General features: G+C 35.1%; 5 protein-coding genes and 1 long non-coding RNA gene across 11 annotated transcripts; 3 read left to right on the top strand and 3 right to left on the bottom strand.

The window, feature by feature from the left end:
• Positions 1-167: 167 nt before the first annotated feature.
• LOC149735479 (uncharacterized) lies at positions 168-946 on the bottom strand. The gene is made up of 3 exons (XR_016385003.1): positions 793-946; positions 636-731; positions 168-261 (listed from the first exon to the last, which is right to left on the bottom strand). It is a non-coding gene; the product is annotated as an uncharacterized LOC149735479 (long non-coding RNA).
• Positions 947-979: 33 nt separating this feature from the next.
• Positions 980-7,741, top strand: LOC149735477 (uncharacterized). The gene is made up of 6 exons (XM_089877696.1): positions 980-2,095; positions 2,920-3,191; positions 3,938-4,090; positions 4,293-4,492; positions 4,802-4,967; positions 5,456-7,741. The coding sequence occupies exons 1-6, from the start codon at positions 1,770-1,772 to the stop codon at positions 5,800-5,802; spliced, it is 1,464 nt and encodes a 487-aa protein (XP_089733822.1). The 5' UTR covers positions 980-1,769; the 3' UTR covers positions 5,803-7,741.
• LOC149735478 (transcription elongation factor 1 homolog) lies at positions 7,018-7,741 on the top strand. Its single transcript, XM_089877712.1, has one exon. The coding sequence runs from the start codon at positions 7,018-7,020 to the stop codon at positions 7,267-7,269; it is 252 nt and encodes an 83-aa protein (XP_089733838.1). The 3' UTR covers positions 7,270-7,741.
• On the top strand, positions 7,671-23,587 carry LOC149735474 (uncharacterized). 4 transcript variants are annotated; one of them, XM_089877691.1, is made up of 17 exons: positions 7,671-7,809; positions 8,189-8,261; positions 8,319-8,399; positions 8,472-8,588; positions 9,006-9,124; positions 9,395-9,467; positions 9,594-9,828; positions 9,919-9,986; positions 10,050-10,168; positions 10,633-10,732; positions 11,230-11,362; positions 11,643-16,725; positions 16,784-16,945; positions 20,932-21,038; positions 21,200-21,385; positions 23,077-23,197; positions 23,467-23,587. In XM_089877691.1, the coding sequence occupies exons 1-12, from the start codon at positions 7,795-7,797 to the stop codon at positions 12,094-12,096; spliced, it is 1,587 nt and encodes a 528-aa protein (XP_089733817.1). In that variant the 5' UTR covers positions 7,671-7,794; the 3' UTR covers positions 12,097-16,725; positions 16,784-16,945; positions 20,932-21,038; positions 21,200-21,385; positions 23,077-23,197; positions 23,467-23,587. The 4 variants fall into 4 exon arrangements, with proteins under 4 accessions (XP_089733817.1, XP_089733815.1, XP_089733819.1 ...); XM_089877689.1 differs by having other exon boundaries at positions 20,932-21,385; XM_089877693.1 differs by lacking the exon at positions 23,077-23,197 and adding an exon at positions 21,441-21,573 and having other exon boundaries at positions 20,932-21,385.
• On the bottom strand, positions 12,154-15,393 carry LOC149735476 (kelch-like protein 12). Of its 2 annotated transcripts, none has more exons than XM_089877700.1 (8): positions 15,301-15,393; positions 14,524-14,691; positions 14,332-14,455; positions 13,981-14,134; positions 13,511-13,878; positions 13,039-13,153; positions 12,906-12,987; positions 12,154-12,538 (listed from the first exon to the last, which is right to left on the bottom strand). In XM_089877700.1, exons 1-7 carry the CDS (start codon positions 15,387-15,389, stop codon positions 12,908-12,910), a joined length of 1,098 nt encoding a protein of 365 aa, XP_089733826.1. In that variant the 5' UTR covers positions 15,390-15,393; the 3' UTR covers positions 12,154-12,538; positions 12,906-12,907. The 2 variants fall into 2 exon arrangements, with proteins under 2 accessions (XP_089733826.1, XP_089733827.1); XM_089877701.1 differs by having other exon boundaries at positions 12,154-12,257.
• LOC149735475 (uncharacterized) lies at positions 17,077-18,376 on the bottom strand. 2 transcript variants are annotated; one of them, XM_089877705.1, is made up of 5 exons: positions 18,206-18,376; positions 17,959-18,121; positions 17,810-17,907; positions 17,593-17,759; positions 17,077-17,524 (listed from the first exon to the last, which is right to left on the bottom strand). In XM_089877705.1, exons 1-5 carry the CDS (start codon positions 18,348-18,350, stop codon positions 17,330-17,332), a joined length of 768 nt encoding a protein of 255 aa, XP_089733831.1. In that variant the 5' UTR covers positions 18,351-18,376; the 3' UTR covers positions 17,077-17,329. The 2 variants fall into 2 exon arrangements, with proteins under 2 accessions (XP_089733831.1, XP_089733830.1); XM_089877704.1 differs by having other exon boundaries at positions 17,959-18,350.
• Positions 23,588-23,931: the final 344 nt, after the last annotated feature.

The raw sequence follows: 23,931 nt of genomic DNA, 5'->3' as shown, positions 1-23,931 counted from the left end.
TTTTAATATTTAAAAACAGCAATCAGTTTTGACGCGCGTTTTATAAAGTCGTGATAAAGGCTCCGATAAAAAAAAATTAAAAAGTCTCGTCTGACAAAGTGTCCCATCTTCCTCAATCCTAAAATATGAATTGTATTTACTGCTTTTCTAGATACTTTGCATGTAAATACTTTAAATATTTTTTATTAATTTAAAGAGTAACTTTTATAAGTTTTCCATTGAAACACAGTTTACTTCAGGTCATTCATGTGCGAGTTCCCACTGTATAAATATAAAATGGTCATTTGTAAAATTGTATTTAGCACAAATAGGACATAGCTCAATTTGATGTACTGTAGAACCTATATATATCCTCGGATCAATATGGGTATATGCTTTACAGTTTACATCACAAATGTTATGAATAAATGATTTACACCTTCCTTGGCGGAACAACTAAAGTCTTTATAGCCCCAAAGTCTTACACGCCAAAAATAGTAGCAGCATCGAGTATCGAAACCGATATCCCTTGGTTTCAAGAACTTCTACATGTATACACTCGATGTGCTCATACACCAAGCATAGCGCCAGTGAATGTTTTTTAAAGAAGCTTATAAATTTAGAACTAGTTTAATGAACACATAGTTTGTACTTACAGAAGCAAGACTTTTTTGGGTTAATGCAAATATATCTACCGCCGATGTAGTAGCCTTTCATGCAGGTAAACTTCGGACGGTGGCACACAAACCGGACTGTAAAATCAATTGAAAGTTTAGGATTTGTTAAAAGTTATATAATATTTAAACAAATTACTGGTATTGGAATCCACAGCAGCGATCAACAAGCATATTAGAGTTAGAACTATTATAACCTTCATGGTAAAACTATATTATTGACCTGTAACATTTTTACGTTAAGTTAGTTTAAGTAAACGTACTCAGCACTGTCACCAGCGGTATTCTATACTAAATGAAATAGATTCAGTAGCGTATGTCATTTGTACCAACAGGAAACAGTAGTATAGATTAACATTGCGTAGGCTACATGCCATATGTCTTGCATTTGCTACAATATACTGATAAGTGTGACCTGGCCTTAATTATCATTATATATGGTATATATTGTTTTTGTCGCATTATTAGAATGTGGCATAAACCTTTCATGCGTTTACGTGACACCTTGTTATTTAAAATAAAATGTATTTCTAATTTTTAGGGGTATGATTGAATGACGTATACCAAAAATAATCGTGTGTGGTATTTGAAATAGGTGGTGTCGCCGTATAGCGCTGTAACAGTCTGCATGGGCCCCCGTGTTAACAAAACAGCTGCTTTATTGATCTTTATATGACAAAGCGTGTTTTGCTTGAGAATGTTTTTCGTTTACGCGCAGGTCAATTTTCCCGAGGCAAATGTTTTTATTTGACACTTTATTGATCGGTGTACCTTTATGCTATTGCGGTGGCCATATATCAATTGCGCGTATGAGGAAGTGTTTTTCACTTAATGTTTAGCCGAGTGTCACCATCGATCTACACAGGGCAGGATATAGATAAATTAAGCAAGATTTTGAATGTAATATATATATACAGTTAAGTCGGGTAAGTTGGGTGAATAAAATGATTGTGGGGTAAGATGGAAAAAATCTAGTATTTCCTCAGCGTGGTACAACATTGTTTAGCTCATTACCAAATGAGCTTGAAAGCGTGTCCCATCGTACCCCACCCACTACAGTTATAGATTCATGTTCGGAACATAACTTGTAACTACATTTTACTTCAGAATACGATCATGTCAACTAACAACAACTTACAGGATAGCTTTCTTGCTGTTTTTATTATTTTCGCCACGATTATTTCTGTTGGTGGGAACATATGGTTATTAAGAGCCTTGTGTTATGCTCGTCACCGTCGGATATACATTTGTCTGGCTATGTCTTCAGTAGCAGGGTTACTAACAGGGCTGGGGCTTTCTCCGTTTATGTTGGCAATAGATGCCCAAAAGAGAATAATCGCAGAAGGTGTACAAGGAAACATAGCTTGTCAGGCTCTTGGAGTTCTTACCATTTCATTACACAGATTTTCGACGTTTACCCTGTGTTTTTCTTTCGTCGATCGGTATGTTATTTATAAAAATATGTATATATTATAGTGAATGAATGAATGAATGTAACTTACTTTATCCTCGCGTGGCCGGAAAACGACAGTCGTTATAACACGGGTTTAACACCTCGTGCCAGATTACGAGTTACCATGTATGTTACTTTGTGGGTGATTATTTTTTTTTGGATTTTTTCATTTTTTTTATGTATATGGCTGATAATTTGGACAACCCATTAGTAACCACTGGGTTGGAGCAATTGCCGTTAAGTGTCTTGCCCAGGACACATACGCCCACAATGGTAGCAGCGACGAGCCTTGAACCCATTACCTAATGGTTACAGGCAAGCGCGCTAACCACTACGCCACGGCGCCGGACAAGTATAGGGTGAGGACAGATGGGATAGTATAGGGTGAGGACAGATGGGATACCTTTTCATTCTATTTTTTCGTCCCATTTAGAAGTAAACAAAGAACATTTGCAGAGTTATAAACCGTATCCTCAGGACTCCTATAGACCATTATTAATTGTTTAAAACAACGATCTGGATATTTGGATAATATGTTCTAAAGGTGTCGCGTCTCCCCCCTCCCCACCGATGCCTGCGTTAGACTAAACCAAATAATCTCGATGTATAGTAGGTAAAAAATAAACTACCGCATAAAGACCTAAAAGTTATATTTCTTTATCGTGCTTTTAATAATTAAACAAGCTTATTTTAAAGTCGCCACGGTTTGTTTGTATTATTTTATACAAGTTCTTGGTTTTCTACTAAATGGGATGAGAAAAGTAAATGAAAACAATTCCCATATTACCTCAACCTACTCTATACATTTTTCAGGTACATAGTCATTTCGCGACCTATGGAGTTCACCGAACGTCTGCGATATTCTTTGAGTAAAGTTGTATGTAGCTTTATCAGCATTGCGTCGATCGCCCTTGCTACAATTCCGATCGCTCTTGTTCCAAGTGAAGAGTCGGCATATTCTCCATTAGAGAATGCTCCTATGTGTATAATCGTGGCGTCAAGCGTTGAACTTCAGTATTGGATTTACTTCGACATTGTGATTTCTTATATTATTCCTTGGATGTGTATGTTCACGGCAGTTGTATGTAAGTACATACAGTATATAGCGTGGGGGGAAATGGGACACCTTTTCATTCTATTTCCTCGTCCCATTTGGTAGTAAAGGAAAAACATTAAAAGAATTATAAAATCGTATCTTCACGACTATACCATAGACCGTTGTTAATTTTTTAAAACTTGCTCAGGATATTTGGATATTATGTTCTAAAGGTGTCCCATTTTTCCTCACAGTACTATATATCAGTTTCTTTTGCCCTTTGAACTACAATCGATTTGATGCTTGGGATATCTTCTTTGTTTTAAACCTTGTAGTATTGTGTCGCAGATACAAGGTGTCTTTTTACAAAGTCGATTAGGAAGCTTGATATATGTGTCAAGTTTGCCGGTACAACTATCATTTCGGCAGTTGCAAGACTGAATCAGATTGCTTAATTGCTTTGTTATCTGAATTTGCTTAAGAGTTCCGTAAGCTTTGGAACTCCAGATCTATAGGTAGAATCTATACGTACCGATATGAATTTGCCAAACATCAGTGCAGTGTAGAACATGTATTATATAGCAGGGTGGGAAAAAATGGGACACCTTTAACACGTAATATCCAAATATTCTGATCGAGTTTTAAACATTTAACAACGATTTGTGGGAGTCCTGAAGATACGATTTTATAACTCTTTGAATGTTCTTTGTTTACTACCAATGGGACGAGAAAATAGAATGAAAAGTTGTCCTATCTTCTCCCACTCTATTACATGACTCTTCATTATGATTGTAGGTACGATACGTGTTGCTTGGTCAAGCAAAAGTTCCAAAATTCTGCCAATAAATATCGGGACCTTCAATCCTAACGTAATGGTCGACCAACATAAGAGTAGTTTTACAACTTGTTGGAAGGATGTATCAGAGGGTAATACAAAAATAACAGTCGGTAAGCATTTGAAATATTGAATTACAAAACGGACTGTAATGAGTCCTTTGCGAGCTTTTTAAGTATTTAATCTATACGAGATGTGTGATAGAGAGCATCCGTGTTGTAACGACTAAACGTCTGTCGTAGCCCCCCAGGGGTAAATAAGTTACATTCATATACTCTTCATTTATGCATTTCAACTTTTATTCAAAAATTTCAGAATCCGTGTCGACGCCAATATCTGAACGTTATTCTGAAATACCACTAGCACTACAACATACTGAAAGAATTACGTCAAATTCCCATTTAAATTTAAATACACGTCAAAATTCATGTTCCACTAAGACTTTGAGTCGCAATGCTGTAGTGCCCACACAAAAGCCATATTTCCAGACAGGACTTGCATCATTGCATAATCAGGTTATTAGCATTAGTTTTTTTAACAAGCAGAGTTACTGGGTTATTCATATATTAAAGTACGGTGGGGTAAGATGGGACTTGTTTTGATTTTTTTTAACTCCTTTCGTAGTGAACAAAGAATATTTACAAGTTTCTATAAACGCGTCTTTACGACATTAAAAGTGTCTTGACAATTGTTAAAAAAACACGACCATGAACTATGAATTTAGTTGCCAGCGGTAACCCATCTTCGCAGCCCTATTTTATAGCTCAATAATAACCGTTACTCACCAATTTACTCAAATGTTGCCAATATTTCTATCTGTACAGCATACATCTGGATGGGAAATTACAGCAACTACCAGTAAAATTTCTGACACGTCGCCGCCTACTGACACTTCATATAATTCCTCGGTAAACAAGTCATCGGAAAACAAAGTAAAATCGTTCGATGATTGCATTATGGTTTTGCCAGTCGTTGATGAAGAAAAAAAAGGTGAGGCAATTAATAAGCCTATAACTACAATATTTTAAAAGTGAATGTATTTTAGTTTGCAGTAGTACCGTTAGCACATAATCCCGTCTTCCCCCACCCCACTATATATACAGTAGGGTGAGGGAGGACGGGACACTTTTAACATATAATTTTTAAATATCCTATTCGTGTTTTCAACAATTAACGACGGTTTATGTGAGTCATAAAGATGCGGTTCAATAATTCCTTATACTTTCTTTGTTTACTATACCAAATGGGACGAGAAAATAGAACGAAAAGGTGTCCCATCTCAACCCCACCTTACTATATATTTAGAATGAACGGAGGTTTTGTCTTAAAGTTTGTCGCAATTCCTCTTTCGCGTCTATCTGTTCAAAGTGGTATTTATTTTTATTTTATTTTATGTCCTACTGATTTTCTTAATAAAATTTGTTTTATCATGAAACTAAAATTAGCCAAAAAGTTTTATTTCTGTTTTTAACATCCAGTTGGCAGCTTTGGACAAAATGATAAAAAAATCAACCTCGGAACCCGCATGCCAGCCACACGAACTTTTGATGTACGAAATATGAAAGCTCTTTATACACTTATACCTATTTTACTCTGCTTCATGTTACTCACCCTCCCAGCTATGCTGGTGCACTTTCACGCTGCAACCACCACGACCGACCAATGCAAGAGCTGGGAGTTTTTAGCTTGTCTTGCGATTTTAACATCTTCCTTTGCTTATCCATTGATGTTGGTTGCAGCAGACCGGAATTTCAAACAATGGATACAACGCTTCCTAAATAAAACAATATTGGAGGACTCCGATTTTGAATCAGATAACGAGTGACGATCTGTCAAGTTGTTCGAACTGTGTTTTTTTTTCATACAAATTTATTAGTTCATTAAAGGTGTAGCCTACGTGCCAATAAACAAATAAAAGTTTGAATGAAAGTGTAGTGGTTGCTTGCTGTAACCAAAGAGATTTTGCTGCAATCTATTAAACTATGTCACTTTTTCTCACTACCTTACTATCCAAAGTGGTGCCATCGTTGTTTCTTGGTATTTACGAATAAAACCATTTTGCGATTGCAAATTCGTAATTTTATTCCTCGTGTCAGCATAGATGTCAAATCATTAACTTTTTGATATCTATGATTTCAGTTATGTCTTAAAATTTTCCGGGAAAACTCAGTTTTTTTTTTATTTGGTGATCGTAATTTCTCCTGCGTTTGACTGATTTTACTCAATTTTGTTAGCATTTTGGCACTATATAAAAACCTTTTTTTGAATGTGTTTATTCGTAGCTTATATGAGAAGCTAAAAGTATTAATGTAAACGCGAGCGAGTTATAGACGTTCGTTGGTTTAAAATAGTCAAAGTCTTGTAATGTTAAGCAGTATAAATGGGCATATGGAACTCTTTATGTAATTTGGAAAATACAATGGCACTAGTGAAGAATCCTCTGGTACATAGCAGAATAGGCTGATGGAAAATGTGGGAAGTTGGTGGTTAGGGGTTGATGGTTAGAATAGAGGGTTAGTCGTTACTGGTTATAGGGGTTAAATAGTGGTTAGCAAATAAGGTGGGGGGAGGATTCTTTACTAGCACCAATATAATTATTGCCTGTTTCGCTTACAATCCAGTCTGCAGAATATGGCAGTTCTTGACGAAATTTCGCGCGTGCAAGACGGTTTTTTTTTGCGTGTGCGCGTGCCTTTATCAAAAACCGGCGTGCAAACCACGTACATTTCCAAGCCATACAATAGGAAATCCTACTTAATTTAATACGAATTTGTTTCATTGTTTAATTAATTGGCGCGCGTGGGACAAATTATGGCGTGCCTAACCAAAAGTTTGTAAAAAAATCGCTCGTGCACCTGCCATACTCTGCAGACTGGCTTACAATAATATATAATACAGTACAAATGTACAATTACTTTGACATACAAACACAGCAATCAATCTACATGTTATATACTGTTGAATCTTCATGTACAAATTCGTGTCATATTTTTCAGAGCTTCTAATATATTAAAGCTTTTTGAACATTTAATACTAAAACATGGGAAGACGGCGTTCAAAGCGCAAAGCACCACCGAAGAAAAAGATGACGGAAAATTTAGAAACCCAGTTTTCTTGCCCATTTTGTAACCATGAAAAATCGTGTGAAGTGAAAATGGATAGAGACCGTAACACAGGAATGGTATCATGCACTGTTTGTATGGAAGAATACCAAACAACAATTAATTATCTATCAGAACCTATTGATGTGTATAGTGATTGGATTGATGCATGCGAATCTGCCAACCAGTAGTTGTGTATGAAAAAGGGTGTACAAATTTTAAAATTTTATTAATGTTTTTTTGCATAACAGCAGAATGTTATGTAAAATGTTCATGTACAAGTGTTTACAATCATGAACTATGTTATTGGACGGTATTTAATTCCATGTTAAGGCTTTGAATGTTTATTTGGAGTACATGTATGTTGTGTTATACACGCCAGAGTTTTTTAAATTCAGGGGAGTCAGGGATAGTACAACACATTATTCAGTAAAACAAAGCGAAATACAAAATTCCACTCCAGTCTCATTCTTTGTGGGTATATTTAAAAGACTAAATAATAAAATATGTGCATTGTATAATGTTGCCACTGCATTTATCAATTATTTAAATTTGGTGAAATTTTTTCCTGTTAACACCGTATCTAGATCTATGATATCGTGCTATGTCTTCACTGTCATAAATGTACAGATTTTCAATCTCGTTTACTTTTTCTGTTTTTAGGTCGATTAAGAATAAGTTTTTGTGTTTAATGTTACCTGAAATGACTTGTAAAAATGGCTCAATCTGAGGTAGGCCTTCAGTGTGCATTATTTTCTGTTGTTTTTATAAGATTTTTATTCTGTATGCAGTTTTTACTTTCCTATAGGCATCAAATAAACATGTTTAGGTGATAAATGCATACTAGACCTTACTGGTAGTAATATTGCCTTTACCATATTATGCTTACAAAATCTTAAGTTTTAAGATTTTAGTTGTAAATGAATTTGAATTTCTAAAATTTAATGCCAATGTATGAAAATTGTGTTTGGATTACATATATACGTATTATAAATCATAATCCATTTATTTTGTTGCTGCAAAAAAATGCTACCATGTTTTGAAATCTCATAAAATCATCTACATTACAGCTATTTAAACTTAATGCTGTTTAGTGTTTATATTGTACAGGTTGAGAGTATATCTAATGGATTGGAGAGATGCACAATATTGTTAAAAGATATTCTACAATCTGATTCACAAGGTCAGTCAAACTAATTGAAACAAATCTGAATGCTATCATGCTGATACTTGTTTTTAGAACCTGTTTCTGCTACTACAAGCAAGAAGAAAAAGTGCCAGGGCAATAAAAGTGCTGTAAAGCTTGTGAAACCTTGGCAAGGTATATGGTATAACTGCAATTTAAATGGTAATTCAATACTTGCTTATCAGTTAGTTTCAATCTATTTTTCAGCCTCATCGAAACGAAATGTTTCGCATAAAACAAAGAATAACATGAGATGCAAAGCTGCATTGAACTTTAAAAAGGAAAAGGTGACAGATGGAAAGACGGAAGAGAAAAAGTTGGCAAGTTAGTAAACTTGACGAATTGCATGTGTATAGTATGCAAGTTAACTTAAGCTAAGCATTTTTAAATTTGAAAAACTAATTTAGTAAGGTGGGTGAAGATCGGACACCTTTAGCACATATGTTTTTAAAACAATTAACAAGGGTCTATGGGAGTCGTGAAGATACGGTTTTCTAATTCTTTTGATGTTCCTTGTTTACTACCAAATGTGATATTTCCGTTTGTTTTTTACTACAATATGGGATATTTCTTTTTTATTACCACCAAAAAAGACCGGTCACTGACAAAACAGAAGGTTTGAATCTAGTGACATTAAAATTAAAAAACAAATTTGAAACAGCTTTAAAAACCAAGTGAAACAAGATGTTAAGGATGTAAGCACTTTAAAACATAACATACCAATATACCTAAAATTAACAGAACCTTGTCAACTGACTAAGTTTGATCGTGACATTCCATCATCAACTCCCATTGTAACTCCAATAAAGAAAGAAAAACTAATGACACCTCGTAGCCACCAACATAAAGAAGGCAACTCGGTTTGTTGTTATACTTAATTCCATCAGTTGTAGTGCTATTTTAAATCTCCGCATTCGCTTCTTTCGAAACAGGAGGATGTTTAAATAATAAAATAAATTGTTTGATGTTACAAATATAAAAAATTTGCTTAATATTAAATATAAGCCTTTTTTTTATTTTTTTGCAAATTTAGAATGATGTTGGTATTATAAACCTGACCTGAAAGTAGCACTTACTGCTCAACAAATGTAGTAAGTTACAGTATCTCTAATACTCTATTCATTATACAGTTAACATCTTCACAAAGCAGTTTAATTGCCCTCCTTCAAAACTTTAACAACTCACTGGTTTTGCCTTACCAAGGTTTGTATGTCGTTTAAATGTGTGTGAAATATATGTGTGTTCTTTGTGTGTGTTGTAACAATCCCCTATTCATGTTCAATAATTCTAATTCATGCTGTAATAATTCATGATAAGTATTATTTTTAGGTGCAGGTGACTCAAAATGTCAAAATCTTCAGCCAAGTTTGAAAGGTCAAAGTGAGCAGGTTACTGTAGATGTCAATCAATCAAAAATGGACAATGTTGCCATTCAGCATTTATCAAGAACAACAAATGCTCCAGAAAAGCAACCAACAACTGTTAAGATGCATCCATGTATACACTGTGAAGATAGTAGAGCTAGAATAGTAGGGTTGGAAAATGAGAATGCTGTTTTGACCAAGTGAGTAAAAGGTTAACAATGATTATTTCAATAACAGTAGTTATTGTACAATCGCAGATTAAATGGTTGATAATGCATTTTATATTTTAGGAGACTTAAAACAATGGAGTTCTCATTCAAAGAAAAGGAGTCATCTAAGAATGACATCTCTTTGGAAAGTAAGCAGTTAAAAACTTAGGCAATAATTCGTCATATCTGTTACAACATTGTTATTTCTACAGTTGCAGCACTGCAATGCAGAACTAATTTGTTTGAGAAAAAGGTTCTTGAGTTAACCACTGCATTGGATGACTCGGTTCAACTACAAGCAGAGATGAGTAAAACTAATGCTTCACTTGCAGTGAGTGTAACTCGTATGTGTTATATATTGTGTATGTTAAATTGTTTGTATGGTGTTGGTTTTGTATGAATCCATTTTTCAATTGTATATATTATATAAGTGGTTCTTAAAGTATGGGGAATGCAGCAGCACTGTGCAACTTTTGTATTAAATGTCTCATGCTAATTGGGACTTCTTGTTTGTCTACTGTCACAATGTTTTTTTACAGTTGGTAAGTTGTATTACTTTTTTTGGTGGAATTTAAAAAGCTTGCTAAAGGTGCCAGCCTGAACAGTTAGCTGTTGCGATTCGTTTTTTATAGTTGTGTTTATTACTTTTGGGATTGCACTTTGCACTTTGCACTTTGCAATAAAATAATGTTAGGTTAAATTTTTGTTGACATCCTAAAGGCTGGTTTGTATCAAAAGGTTAAGTAACTATTAAAACAAAAAATATTTAAAAAGTGCTATTTAATTGACATACAGGATGAAAACCAAAGGATAAGAGAGGAGTTGTTGGAGAAAGATGATGAATTGAAGAAAAGTGGAAAAATATTTACTGATGAAACTGAAAATATAAAACTTGGTGGGTAGTGGGTGCATTGTTTAATATAATATTTGATGGCTTAAGGCTGAAATATATTAAATACAGCAAAACCTATAGGTTAGCCTATGTTAACAGTATTTATGATAGGTACTGTTAAACTGTTGTAAAGCAGAGAATTTGCAAACTATGGCCTAAATCAAAACCAAAATTTAGCCATGTGTGTCACTGAGTGATTCACATTAAAACAAATTATTGACCATCAGCCAAATATCTCTCAGTATTTGTTTCAAGTAATAAAGTATTTGCCATTTACTTTAATTTGCGTCAAAATCATTCAGACATGTTTGACTAAAATGGTTATTAACAACTGTGTCTGACTTTAGCTCAGAGGATAATAAGGATATGGGTTCAAGACTCAATGCTGCTAATTCTGCTACCATTGTATCGATATTGTATGCAAATATTCATGGTGTATCGTTATCGTATGCAAATATATTTTTTAACAAGACACCTTATATTTATTACCTTATATTTAGAAGTGAACCAAGCAATGGTAAAGTTTGATCAACTTAAACTTTCACTTGCTGAGTCGGATACTGAGAATATGGGTTTGAGAAATGAGGTTCAAATAAGAGATGAAGAAATTGAAAGATTGAATGAACTTAACAAGTAAGTTGTTGAAAAAATATATTAAGATTTCATGAGTGTAAGTACATTCTGATGTGAAATTAGGGTAAGTAATATAACCAAGAAGCCTAAAGGTAGTTAGTATGTATATTAAACTTTGTTTTGCTGTCTATAAAATATCATGCCTAGAAGTGGTAAAGTAAGTAATGCTCTCAACTTGTTATTGTGTCCACCTTGGGCTCAACCCAGGTTATTGTGCACTTAGCCTCTAGACCTTACCCACATACAATAGAATGTTGATACTTATTGTTTACATGTGCAGAGGGCTTCAAATGAGCAATGCAAGGCTGTTATCTGAGTTAAACAAAAATCACCAAGTTTCTCCTGGAAGGAACACACAGAATATAACGACTACTGTGTTGAACAGATTGGATACAATATTATCTCAGCCTATTCAAACACATCTTGTTCGAAGCAATAATATTCCTACTGATATTAATCTTCAGAAACATACTAATACTTTAACTCATGATGTTCCTAGTCCTACTGAATATGCTCCTCCAAACCCTTGTAAGGTGGACACTGAAAATAAGCAGGTTGAATTTGCTACCACTGTACCTGCTATGTCAACAATATCTTCTTCTTATAACACACCATCTGTTTCTATGATATCTATGACCACAAGTGATGAGCAAAACTTTAGCGCTGGTTTAGCAAATCTAGATGCCGATATTGAGCGTTTGCAGAACAGCTTGAAATATGCCAATGCTGTTTAGGACTTTTTTTGTAGTTTTTTTAGCTTTTTTATAGTAAGTGTATTTTATTAATAAAAGTTATATATGCGCCTCCAATCTATGTAATAAAAGTATATAGATATCATTCTTGTTGGGCATAAACCTTGCCCTTACATTGATTGGACCTTTGTACGGTAAAAAAACTATAAAACAAATATATAAAAGTTAAAGACCTTAAAGGGTTCAAAAAGTATAAATTTTAAATAAAATAAAGCTGAACAAGTCATAAATTTTTTATGACCGTAACAGTAAAAATATATAAACAATTTTATAAAAGTTTAAAAAATATAAATTTAAAAATGAAATAGAACCAAGCTGAACTAGTGATGAATTTTTATGATCAAAGTTAGATTTGATGAAAATGAACTTTTAAGTTGCAGCCACATAGGTAGCAGTTGGCAAAGGAGCTGGTTGAAGTTATTCCCTATAAGGGTTAAAACACATGACTGATTTGCTAGTGGAATGGTTTTATAAGAATCTAGTGGTTATGTTACATGAAATTAAAGGGCATACATATAAAAATCAAAATTTGTATATAAATAGAGATGCATGAACTATAAAAAGGATAAATAGAGATCCAAATGGTAACAGCTTGAATCTATATATATATTTTAACAGAAAGAGATAAAGTGTCACTCTTTCCATTTGTTAAATTTGCAGGTTATAGAGTAAATGTCCATACTCTAACCCAGCGGTTCCTAAACTGGGGTCTGCGGATGCTTGCACAAATATTTAAACTAGATAATAATGAGCAAGTGGTAAAAATAATTATACTTTGTAAAATATGTTACCTTTAATTCATAAGGTTTCCGAAAGGGGCAGTGCCAAATGTTGGAGTTGGTTTGGGAATGTTGAACTCTCTTATAGATGTTGCTGAACATAAAAAAAGTTAAAAAGCATGACATTAATTAGTTGAATATTTACCGTCTCCTGATAGGGGTTTCTTACGAGGTTGTTCTACGTTAAGCCTTGGTCTTACTCTTGCATCGTATGAATCTAATACAGCAGCCATGCACTCACAGTTACTGGTAACCATGTCCTTGAAATACAAAAAGGCATAAAAGTAATCATCATTGAAAACATTAATTACCACCAAAGTTTCAAGACAGTTTCTGAAAAAATGAGTGATCCAACCACTAAAAAATTTGCTGTGAAAATGCATAGGACATTATTGTTTATTGTTTCTAAACTACTAAAAAAAGTTTTAATTTGTTACACCCTTACTGATTATAAATTTCTGCAAATGCTTCTTCTTTAACAATAAAAAACAATATATATATATAAAATATATATGGACTTTATATATTTTACTCCAGCAGTTTGATTTTATGCCACTTTTCAGAAGCTGTTTTGAAACTTTTGTGGTACCTTTAGATAAACAAATTGTGATTATTACCTCTTTTACTATTATGTTTGCCAAATCATCTACAGAAACTACTTGTAGCCGGAGTAATTTAAAGAATTTAACAAAGTATTGTTGCCTTTCCTCTAAATCATGTTTCACCCAGCATACCACAGCTTTGTATACAACAGTTTCTGAAGAAACTGTGATGTCATCCAGAAGAATTCCATTTAACTCACTTGATGTTAAACTCAAAAACTCATCATTAGTAGTAGAAACTTCATCGAAATGATCCAACAAGTACTTGTATGAACTTTGCACAAGATTTTCCAACTTGTAAAGCTCACCAAGTTTTTGAAAGAAAATACAATTTTCTTCATCAAGTATTTTAGTTGCATATTGCACAACAGAAATCAGCAAATCTAAAATATTTTAAAATTTATTAACGTGCCTTACAATCTTCCTTCTAAATACATTTAATGAATTGTTTAACTTTATAAAATTTAAATTTTTGCATTACTCACCTGGCAGTTGCATAAAAGAAGCAGCCTCAATAACTTGCCCAATAGTTTCCACACGGAGAGGAATTTTTCCAGTATATATAAAATCCAAAATATTTTCCATTATTTCTTCAGATACATTTTTGATTTGGACACATTTTTCAATTCCTTCTTTCATCTGCAACATCATTCGAACAAATTCATTGTTAAGTCATAGTCTCATAGATATACACATCAAAGGCTCTTAATTTATTAAAGTCAAAAAGTTTCGAGGTATGGCAATGTTGTGTATTTGCATTTATTTTCCCCTAAAATTATACCACTTAAAAAAAACTTTAAGTAGTACCGGGTATATGGTTAAACATTTTACAATACCCTTGAATTAATCATTGCATGAAAGTATTCGCTGCTGGTTGATAAAATCAAGGAATGTGCTCTGAATTTTCGACCTCCAACAACTATTGTGAAGTCACATAATGGGTTGTCTTCCGCTCTTTGTCTGAATAAAAACAATGTATAAAGTCATTTAATTATATATTGTATCAAACCAAATTACAAAATCCTTACTGGTTGATTCGAACAAGCATGTTTTTTAGATATTGACCAAATCTATATTCACCACTTTTCTCTTCTTGTTCAGTTTTTCTGTGACTTTGTCCAGGGTAATCAGGGGAAGAGAAGCTGAAGTTCATCTTTGCAAGTTTGTAATTACCAACAAGGCAACAAGTTCTAAAACTAAACACATTTCTTAATCAGATTTAAAATTATGTGTGATTGTAAAAGTTACACTGCTTCCTGTATTACAACTACTACCCTTTTTGCATGGTAAAAAGTTAATACGAATAGCGATTCGCATTAACTCGTCATATGATAACTCGCATACCGCATTATTTTGTATCGTCATTGGTTTATGCGTGTATCAACATTGAGTTACTTATTTTAGCGCAATATTGTTAAATCTAGTTTATAAAATAGGTTTTGATGCTTTATGGGGCTATTGCCAGCTAAAAACTGTAAAAATAATACCCGAAAAAGATTAGGCTCTTAAAAGTGAAACTGTACCTTCACCATACTTTTCTTTACTCGCATAATGCGAGTAACAACCAACCTCCTACAGCAGATGACACGCTTATGACGTTATGTGTGTCAACTTTGTTTTTGCGCGTAAATATGCGAGTACTTACGCGCATAAAAGTGAACATGCAAAAAGGGTATACCATGGTGCTAGTGAAGAATCTTCGTTATCTGCTAACCAAGAAACGTAGCTAATAAATCATGTACTTCAAACTCTAACTACCAAACCTAACACTTTCCACCATCACACCACAGCCATTCACAACTTACAAACAATACCATAGCAAACATTGTTCTTCCTCATTTAGGGCAAAATAGACGAATCCATGGTAACGATAGGTTATGTACAAAAGAAACATTTCTCTCCCCTGAGGGGGTTTTTCAGTTTTCGTAATTACAGACTAAAAGAGAGCAGAGATTTAGTAAATGAGCACGTACCATGATAAAAATATCAAAGAAGATGTATAAATACGCATTGTGCAACTTCGAGATCTATTAAGGATCTATATTACGTGTCCAACAAAAGGAACATCTGTTCGGCAAAAAAAGATGTATAAAGCCACTGACTAACGTAACCCAAAACTTCAACCCTGTTTGGCTTTTAAAAGTTTGTAGCAAGGTTCAAAAAGCGTAAGCAAAAGGGTTTGGTTTATTATTCTATAGCCCCCACTGAATAAACAGGATTGCTGGTTGGGTTATATGACTCCTTGTTGATCCGACTTTATATACAGGCTTCAGCGAGGTGCTATATCTACTGTAGTACTAATTGCTTTTATAACCAGAGACCAAACAGTTTATGATATCTTGCTATGTTTTGTTCCTTTTTCTGGTATACAAGTACACGATACAGTATCTGCCAAAAGCTTACTTGACGGCCGGGCAAGGGCTCGTAAGAGCCCGCCATGAGCCTAGACTGACCTCGAGGTCTTAGTGCCGATAGTGGCGTTAGTTTAGTAGTTCTCGTTTGGTTTTGGTTATGGTTATTATTGGTAATCCTTTTGCTGGTGGCCACCTGAAAACTCGCAAGTTATAAATTTTTGGGAGTTGTAATATGATTCAACAAGTATTCAAAAAAGTTTAAGTTGTTTACCACTGGAATTTAATACTTAACAACCTTATTATCCTTGCCGCCCACTTCATTGCTTTGTTGAATTCTGTCAAATAAGACTGTAACATTTTTTTTCGTCTTTTATTGACTGGGTACTGGTAAAAGGATATTTAAAAAAGGCATGTTTTACGCCAACCTGTCTTTCCCCACCCTACTTTATTTCAGGAACAGGACCGTGAGAATTTTGTCGAATAATACTGTAACATTTTTTTGTCTTTTATTGTTTGGTCACTGGTAATAGATTTAAAAAAGGCATGTCTTGCGCCAATCTCTCTTCCCCCACCCTACTTTATTTCAAGAACGTTAGGAACTTTAGGAATATAATAAGGACCCAGCAACATTTGATGGGTTGCTGTAAAAAGGTTTACCAATTACAACAACAAAAAACACACCCATTGGAGAAGCCTATGACTTAGTGATGGTGGTAGTTTTTTCACTGGTTTTGGAAATGTTCAGGCAATATGAACTATATATTCCATCAGCAGAGACTGTAGCAGAAACTAACATCGGAAAAAGACAATCATTGGAGCAATAGCGATTTTTAATGCATCTTGCTGCCTGCAAAACCTTTTGCAAATAAAAAACAGGTAATTGCCAGGTGAAAGCCAGTATTTTTAATTTGTTGATTTTCAACTGTTAATGTAGATGATGACTGAATGGGCAATCTGATACCTGGTGCATGGAGGTCAACATCTACAAATTTCTCCACTATGAAGCATTATGGATTAAACATGTAATCGTAGAGAGAGCAGAAACAGTTCCGAATACTATGTCTTCTGTTGGAAGCGTTCCATGGCAGGTTTCGTGGTAAGTGGAAGATAATTTAGCTCTAGGGATTTTTGTACACTACTTTTTTTTAATCAAACATGTTTGTTTCTTTTAAATTCATTTCCATTTAACCAAAAAAGGATATATATTTTCCTAATTTTATTAAAAAAATGTATTGAGAAAAGAAAACAGGGTTTGAAAATGTTAAAGCAGCATAGTATATTGTTTTGGCAGTGTACACATTTGAAAAAATGATACAGCCTATTTCATTCAGAATACTTGAACAGAAAAGCTGTGAAACTACAAAACAAGCGACTAAAAACACTGCATTCGTGATATAAAACAAACAAAGAAAATAATACAATGTTTATACACTACACATGAAGTGAAATAGGTGGTTAAGTCCACAATGTTTATACATGTTTAAAAGTTTTTGTGTGTAGTAAATAATTGCATCATAGCAATCATTATTTCATCAGAGGCTTCTGTTGGCATGTTTCGAAGCTTTGCAGCAATAACTTTGCCAAAGTGATCAAACATATCTTCTGTTGGTACATTCTGACTGATTAATTTCTGAAAAGTGTTTGCGTTTTTTTCCAGAATGGAAATGAGCTGTTCCTAAAAAAAAATATTACAGACTCATAAATAGCTTACAGAAAAAGTACATTTACGCATAGTCATAATACCTGCATGTGGAAACTTAAATCCTGTTTTCTCTTTTGGTGCTGTGATATTGCTGGTTCAGCTGGTGAGCTGCACTCTGAATCATCTGCCAATTTTAAATGAGTACGTGCTTGCTGTGCAGCTGGTTCCTCTTTCATGAATACAGCTTCTATATTCAAACCCATCATATCTAAAGACAAAAATAATTAAAAAGAATCCACATAACCTGAGGACATTTACCATCATCATCTCTGTTCTCGTATGAAGTGGATGGTGGCATAGAAACTGCAGAAGCATCTGTTTCGTCCGACACAGCTGGTTGAACATTGCCAACAGTCCTACAGAAACAAGTTTTTATTTTTTTAATGTTTAGCTCTTATTTTTTTTACAATCGATGACGAAGATGGTCGTTAAGAAACTGAAGATGATGATAATGCTCCCACACTGTGCAATTTACAGCTCCAGCACCACTGGTTTTTAAACTGTCCATCTTCTTTTTTTCTTTACCAAATCTATCTCGAAGACTTCTCCACCTTTTCATGCATGCATCAGCTGTGGAAAATATAAAAAATACAGGTTTATATACAGACTCTGCTTTTTTGTATATATTTTTATAAAGAGCATGTCCTTTTGTACCTGGTTGTCCTATCTGCTGGCTTATGTATCTCCAAGTATTTTGTTTCTTTGTTGAATCTTTGTAATGTGTATGCTTTGAATCATATAAATGGAAATTTGGTTGAACCAAATTGATTAAAGTTTCATTAAAATCTTTGTTTGTCATTGTGAAAATTAATAATCTTAAATTATCACTCACAACTTGCTAACACAGCGACACTTTCTTGATAAAAAATCCGATGTCTTGCGGCCTTCGCGTTGTGCGGAAAATTAAAAATATTTAACACTGCCGCAAGACGCTGTACAGCGAGATTTTGTTGCGTCGCGTCTTTGCGTGTGTGTGCATTGTCAAACGCACACGGTAACGCTCCGTTTTGCGCAAATCGCCATATGTGTGAGGTACGCTTTACCGCACCACTCAAAGAAGTTAAATGAACACTGTTGTTGAGCATGTAAATGTATTCGTTATCGTTGCCTATTACAGGGTAACCAGCATTAAGTAAACGAAGTTTAAATAAAAAATTGCAAACTCTTATTTAAATTGGTGTTACAAAAGTCAAGAAATACGGTACACTCTAAAAACATTTCGGTGGATAAAGCAGTTTTCAATCTCTTGCATGTAAACTAAACCCTAAATTATTTGTGTTGGCACAGCAGATTTTGTGATACCTTTTGCCAGGAACGATTTATGCCTACCCCCTCGATGGAGAAATTTATATGGTCGTGCTACTGAAGAATCCAGCCGTAACGTTACCCCAGAGGTAATGGGTTCAAGACTCTTCTCTGCTACCATTGTGGGGGGCGGCTAATGTTGAAGTTGTTGCTCGCGCTCCGCAGCCTCGCGACGACGCTGTTCCATCCTGCCCCGACGCACGCGCTATCCGACTCCGCAACGCATTGCACACCGATGTAAGACACTTGTACGGCACATCTCAGTTTATTGTACAGTGAAAGTGCGACATCGAGCTTAGAGACAAAGTGAGAACAGCAGGGTATTGCAAGCCCCGTACTGCCTAACAGTACAGGAAAGTGAAAGGTTTATATAACGAAAAACACGTGTAGCAAAACAATAAAACGCGTCATTGGCATGTGGCAATTGCCTCGCCTGGCATACACACAACTGGGTAATTGTTTTATTATCACGATTAGAATGACGGGAAAGTAGATGTTACGAAAGCAGCGAAACTGCATTTCATTCCTGTCATGCTTTTGTTTTCGCTATACAACGTTGCTTTATATTCAATCTTTATGTATTAGTATAAAATTTAGCTATCTTTATATCATTAAATCTGTGCTAGAGCACAATCAACCGCTACAAATACGCCCACACCACACAGAATGGTTTCATATACGTCCGCAATCGCGAGTATTGTTCATTTGTTCCTCATCTTGAAATTGTTTTGTCGCTACTTGACAGGTTCACGACGGTAGACTTGTTGCAAGATTCGCAACTTCTTGTGCTGAGCAGACTAGACTATAGGCATCGATGAGGACATTTGATCAAATTTCGCTCACGCTTTCGCAGTGTAGTGCAGGGTATCAGTAGAGTATCAGTACTCGAGCAGCAGATTGTCTGAAAAACAAATTGGAGAGAAAGTACTAATGCCATAGAGATTGAATATTTAAATACAATAACGAGCGGGTAAGATAGGTAGAGATAAAACTGGGTTTTAAACGACAAATGGCTCCTGCAGTAACAAGCGAACAATTTACTGTAAGGTAGTGGATCAGGTATAGGCAGCTGAATCCCTGTGAGTGTGCTAACTCACAATATGCATACAAATATAAGACCAAAGAAGAAATAGACATTCGGGCCATAACATTAATGAAACCCTGCGAGTGTATCAACTCACAATAAGCCTAAAAATAGGTATAAGAGGGCATTTTGCCATCACTCGTTGGGGGAAAACATTATTTTACCCATCTCAACGGTTATGCTTGTTGGGGTCTTAGTCAGACTCACTTCAACAGTAATAAAGTATAAAGCACATATAACAACTCAACGGTTATGCTAGTTGGAGGTCTTTGTCGGACCCTACTTCAACAGTAATAAAGTATATAGTATTCGGGCCACATAGACTAGTGAAACCCTGTGAGTGGTCAGCTCACAATATGCATAAAGTATAGATAAACAGAAAAAGATTCACCGTTGACTGCAGTTGCCATCGGAAGGATTGTGTCCAGCGGTTCACCAATTGTGGGGGGCGGCTAATGTTGAAGTTGTGGGTTCGCGCTCCGCAGCCTCGCGACGACGCTGTTCCATCCTGCCCCGACGCACGCGCTATCCGACTCCGCAACGCATTGCACACCGATGTATGATGACACTTGTACGGCACATCTCAGTTTATTGTACGGTGAAAGTGCGACATCGAGCTTAGAGACAAAGTGAGAACAGCAGGGTATTGCAAGCCCCGTACTGCCTAACAGTACAGGAAAGTGAAAGGTTTATATAACGAAAAACACGTGTAGCAAAACAATAAAACGCGTCATTGGCATGTGGCAATTGCCTCGCCTGGCATACACACAACTGGGTAATTGTTTTATTATCACGATTAGAATGACGGGAAAGTAGATGTTACGAAAGCAGCGAAACTGCATTTCATTCCTGTCATGCTTTTGTTTTCGCTATACAACGTTGCTTTATATTCAATCTTTATGTATTAGTATAAAATTTAGCTATCTTTATATCATTAAATCTGTGCTAGAGCACAATCAACCGCTACAAGATTATAAACTTTGATTGACAGGTTGCAGGCATCGTGTGATTGTGATTACGACGATTAAGGTCCAAATTCAACGGTCGGAACAAATATATCACGAAATCACCGTTAAGTGTTAATTTGCATCAAGTTAAGTAAGTGATAAATTTGGCGGTGCTATATCTAAGATTTTTTCATAAAATGTTTAAACATCCCTCGTTGTTCGATACAAAACATCCGCTTTTCTGTCTCACCAAAACGTTTTAGCGACTTCCATTTTGGCTTCCTGAATTGCATTATAAATTTTGATTGACAGGTTGGAAGCATCATATGATTACCTTGCATTTGCTTGCAACCTGTCAATCAAATGTTTTAAATCACAACACGCGGCAATAGAGGAAGCCAAAATGGAAATCGCCAAAACGTTGAGCTTCAGATTTCTAATATAAGGCGCTGTTTCGGTTAAACAAACCACCAGTCTTCTACAGACCACAACATAAAAGTAAGTGGCTTGTATAAGCGGTGTATCGTTTAACTTATACGAGTTTATGTTGCAGATGAACAAGTCAGCACTTCTCCTTTTGCTCGTCATCGGACTCCTCGTTCTCCCTGAAACCAGTGCAGGTGGCGTCTGGAGTCGTCGTCGCGGCCTCTGGGGTCGTCGTCAATACAACCAAGAGTCAACAAATGGTAAGCAGTTATTTGTCCATATGCTTCTAAAACTTAAAAAAACAAGTTAACTTTACGATATCACTTTTAAGCTGTTTAAAGTGTCAGTCAGAAAAAACATCACCCACAAAGTAACATACCTGGTAAGGTAACTCGTTAGCGTGTATATGCGATGTATAAAACAAAACATCCATAATATTTTGATTGTCGTTGTCGCAGCACGCGTGTATAAAACAAGTTACATTCCTTCATATATATTGCATTTTAATTGTATAATCCTTGTTTACATTTACAGTTGAAGAAAACGATTTAATGATTAATGAAGTTATGCAAACACTCAATCAACAGGATGATTAATTGCTTGCCCATCCAGTGCATTATAATATGTTGATTGAATAAATTCAATCAAAAAGAGACATTATCTGGCTCGTTTGTGTATCTTCACAGTGACCAAGCAAATATTTGTACCATATAGAAAATAAGTTGAAAGTAACTAAAATAAATTAATTTGGTTATTGGATAAAGGAGACTTGTCGATTTTTCTTGAGTTTTCTGTAATTTTTTAGGTGTTTTGAAAGAAAGCGTACTTCATTCAACCAAAACATCATCTATATACTTCAAGTCTCTTTTAAAACAAACCTAACCATTGTTTTACTTGATATCTGGTTGATCTTGAAAATATTTTTGACAAACATTGCATATTCACTGGACTGCGGTTAGTTGGGAATGAAGTATATAAATGATGTTTTAGTTGAATGAAGTAGGCTACGTTGTTTTCAAAACACCTAATAATATATAACAAAAAATTCCGAGGGGAAATAGTCGGGGGGGGGGGGAATAGTCACTGTGGGGAAATAGCCGGAGGGGAATAGTCACGGGGGGAAGTAGCCGGGGGGTAATAGTCACGGGGGGAAGTAGTCGGGTGGGAAATAGCCGGGGGGGGGGAATCGCCGATGGTTAAACGCCTGGGGGGATATAGCCTAGAACCGTTGAGATTATAAACTTTGATTGGCAGGTTGCAGGCATCATCAGATTGTGATTACGACGATTAAGGTCCAAATTCAACGGTCGGAACAAATATATTACGAAATCGCCGTCAAGTGTTAATTTGCATCAAGTTAAGTAACTGATACATTTGGCGGTGCTATATCTAAGAATTTATCATAAAATGTTTAAACATTCCTCGTCGTTCGATACAAAACATCCGCTTTTCTGTCTCACGAAAACGTTTTAGCGACTTCCATTTTGGCTTCCTGAATTGCATTATAAATTTTGATTGACAGGTTGCAAGCATTATATGATTACCTTGCATTTGCTTGCAACCTGTCAATCAAATGTTATAAATCACAACACGCGGCAATACAGGAAGACAAAATGGAAGTCGCCAAAACGTTGAGCTTCAGATTTCTAATATAAGGCGCTGTTTCGGTTAAACAAACCACCAGTCTTCTACAGACCACAACGTAAAAGTAAGTGGCTTGTATAAGCGGTGTATCGTTTTACTCATAAGAGTTTATGTTGCAGATGAACAAGTCAGCACTTCTCGTTTTGCTCGTTATCGGACTCCTCGTTCTCACTGAAACCACTAACGCCCTCTGGGGTCGTCGTCGCAGATGGCGTCAATACAACCAAGAGTCAACAAATGGTAAGCAGTTATTTGTCCATATGCTTATAAAACTTAAAAGAAACAAGTTAACTTTACGTTATTACTTTTGAGCTGTCTAAAGTGTCAGTCAGAAAAAAAACATCACCCACAAAGTAACATACCTGGTAACTCGTATAGGCGTGCACATGCCATGTATAAAACAAAACATCTATAATATTTTGATTGTCGTTGCCGCAGCACGCGTGTATAAAACAAGTTACATTCCTTCATATATATTGCATTTGTATAATCCTTGTTTACATTTACAGTTGAAGAAAACGATTTAATGATTAATGAAGTTATGCAAAAACTCAATCAACAGGATGATTAATTGCTTGCCCATCCAGTGCATTATAATATGTTGATTGAATAAATTCAATCAAAAAGAAACATTATCTGGCTCGTTTGTGTATCTTCACAGTGACCAAGCAAATATTTGTATCATATAGAAAATAAGTTGAAAGTAACTAAAATAAATTAATTTGGTTATTGGATAAAGGAGACTTGTCGATTTTTCTTGAGTTTTCTGTAATTTTTTAGGTGTTTTGAAAATAAGCGTACTTCATTCAACCAAAACATGATCTATATACTTCAAGTCTCTTTTTAAACAAAACTAACCATTGTTTGACTTGATATCTGGTTGATCTTGAAAATATTTTTGACAAACATTGCATACTCACTGGACTGCGGTTAGTTTCGTTTTAAAAGAGACTTGAAGTATATAAATGATGTTT

The sequence above is a fragment of the Ciona robusta genome, chromosome 5 (genome assembly GCF_009617815.1).
Source record: "Ciona robusta chromosome 5, ASM961781v2".
In the NCBI taxonomy this organism is placed as follows: Eukaryota; Metazoa; Chordata; class Ascidiacea; order Phlebobranchia; family Cionidae; genus Ciona; species Ciona robusta.
This window is presented reverse-complemented; position numbering and strand designations above follow the sequence as displayed.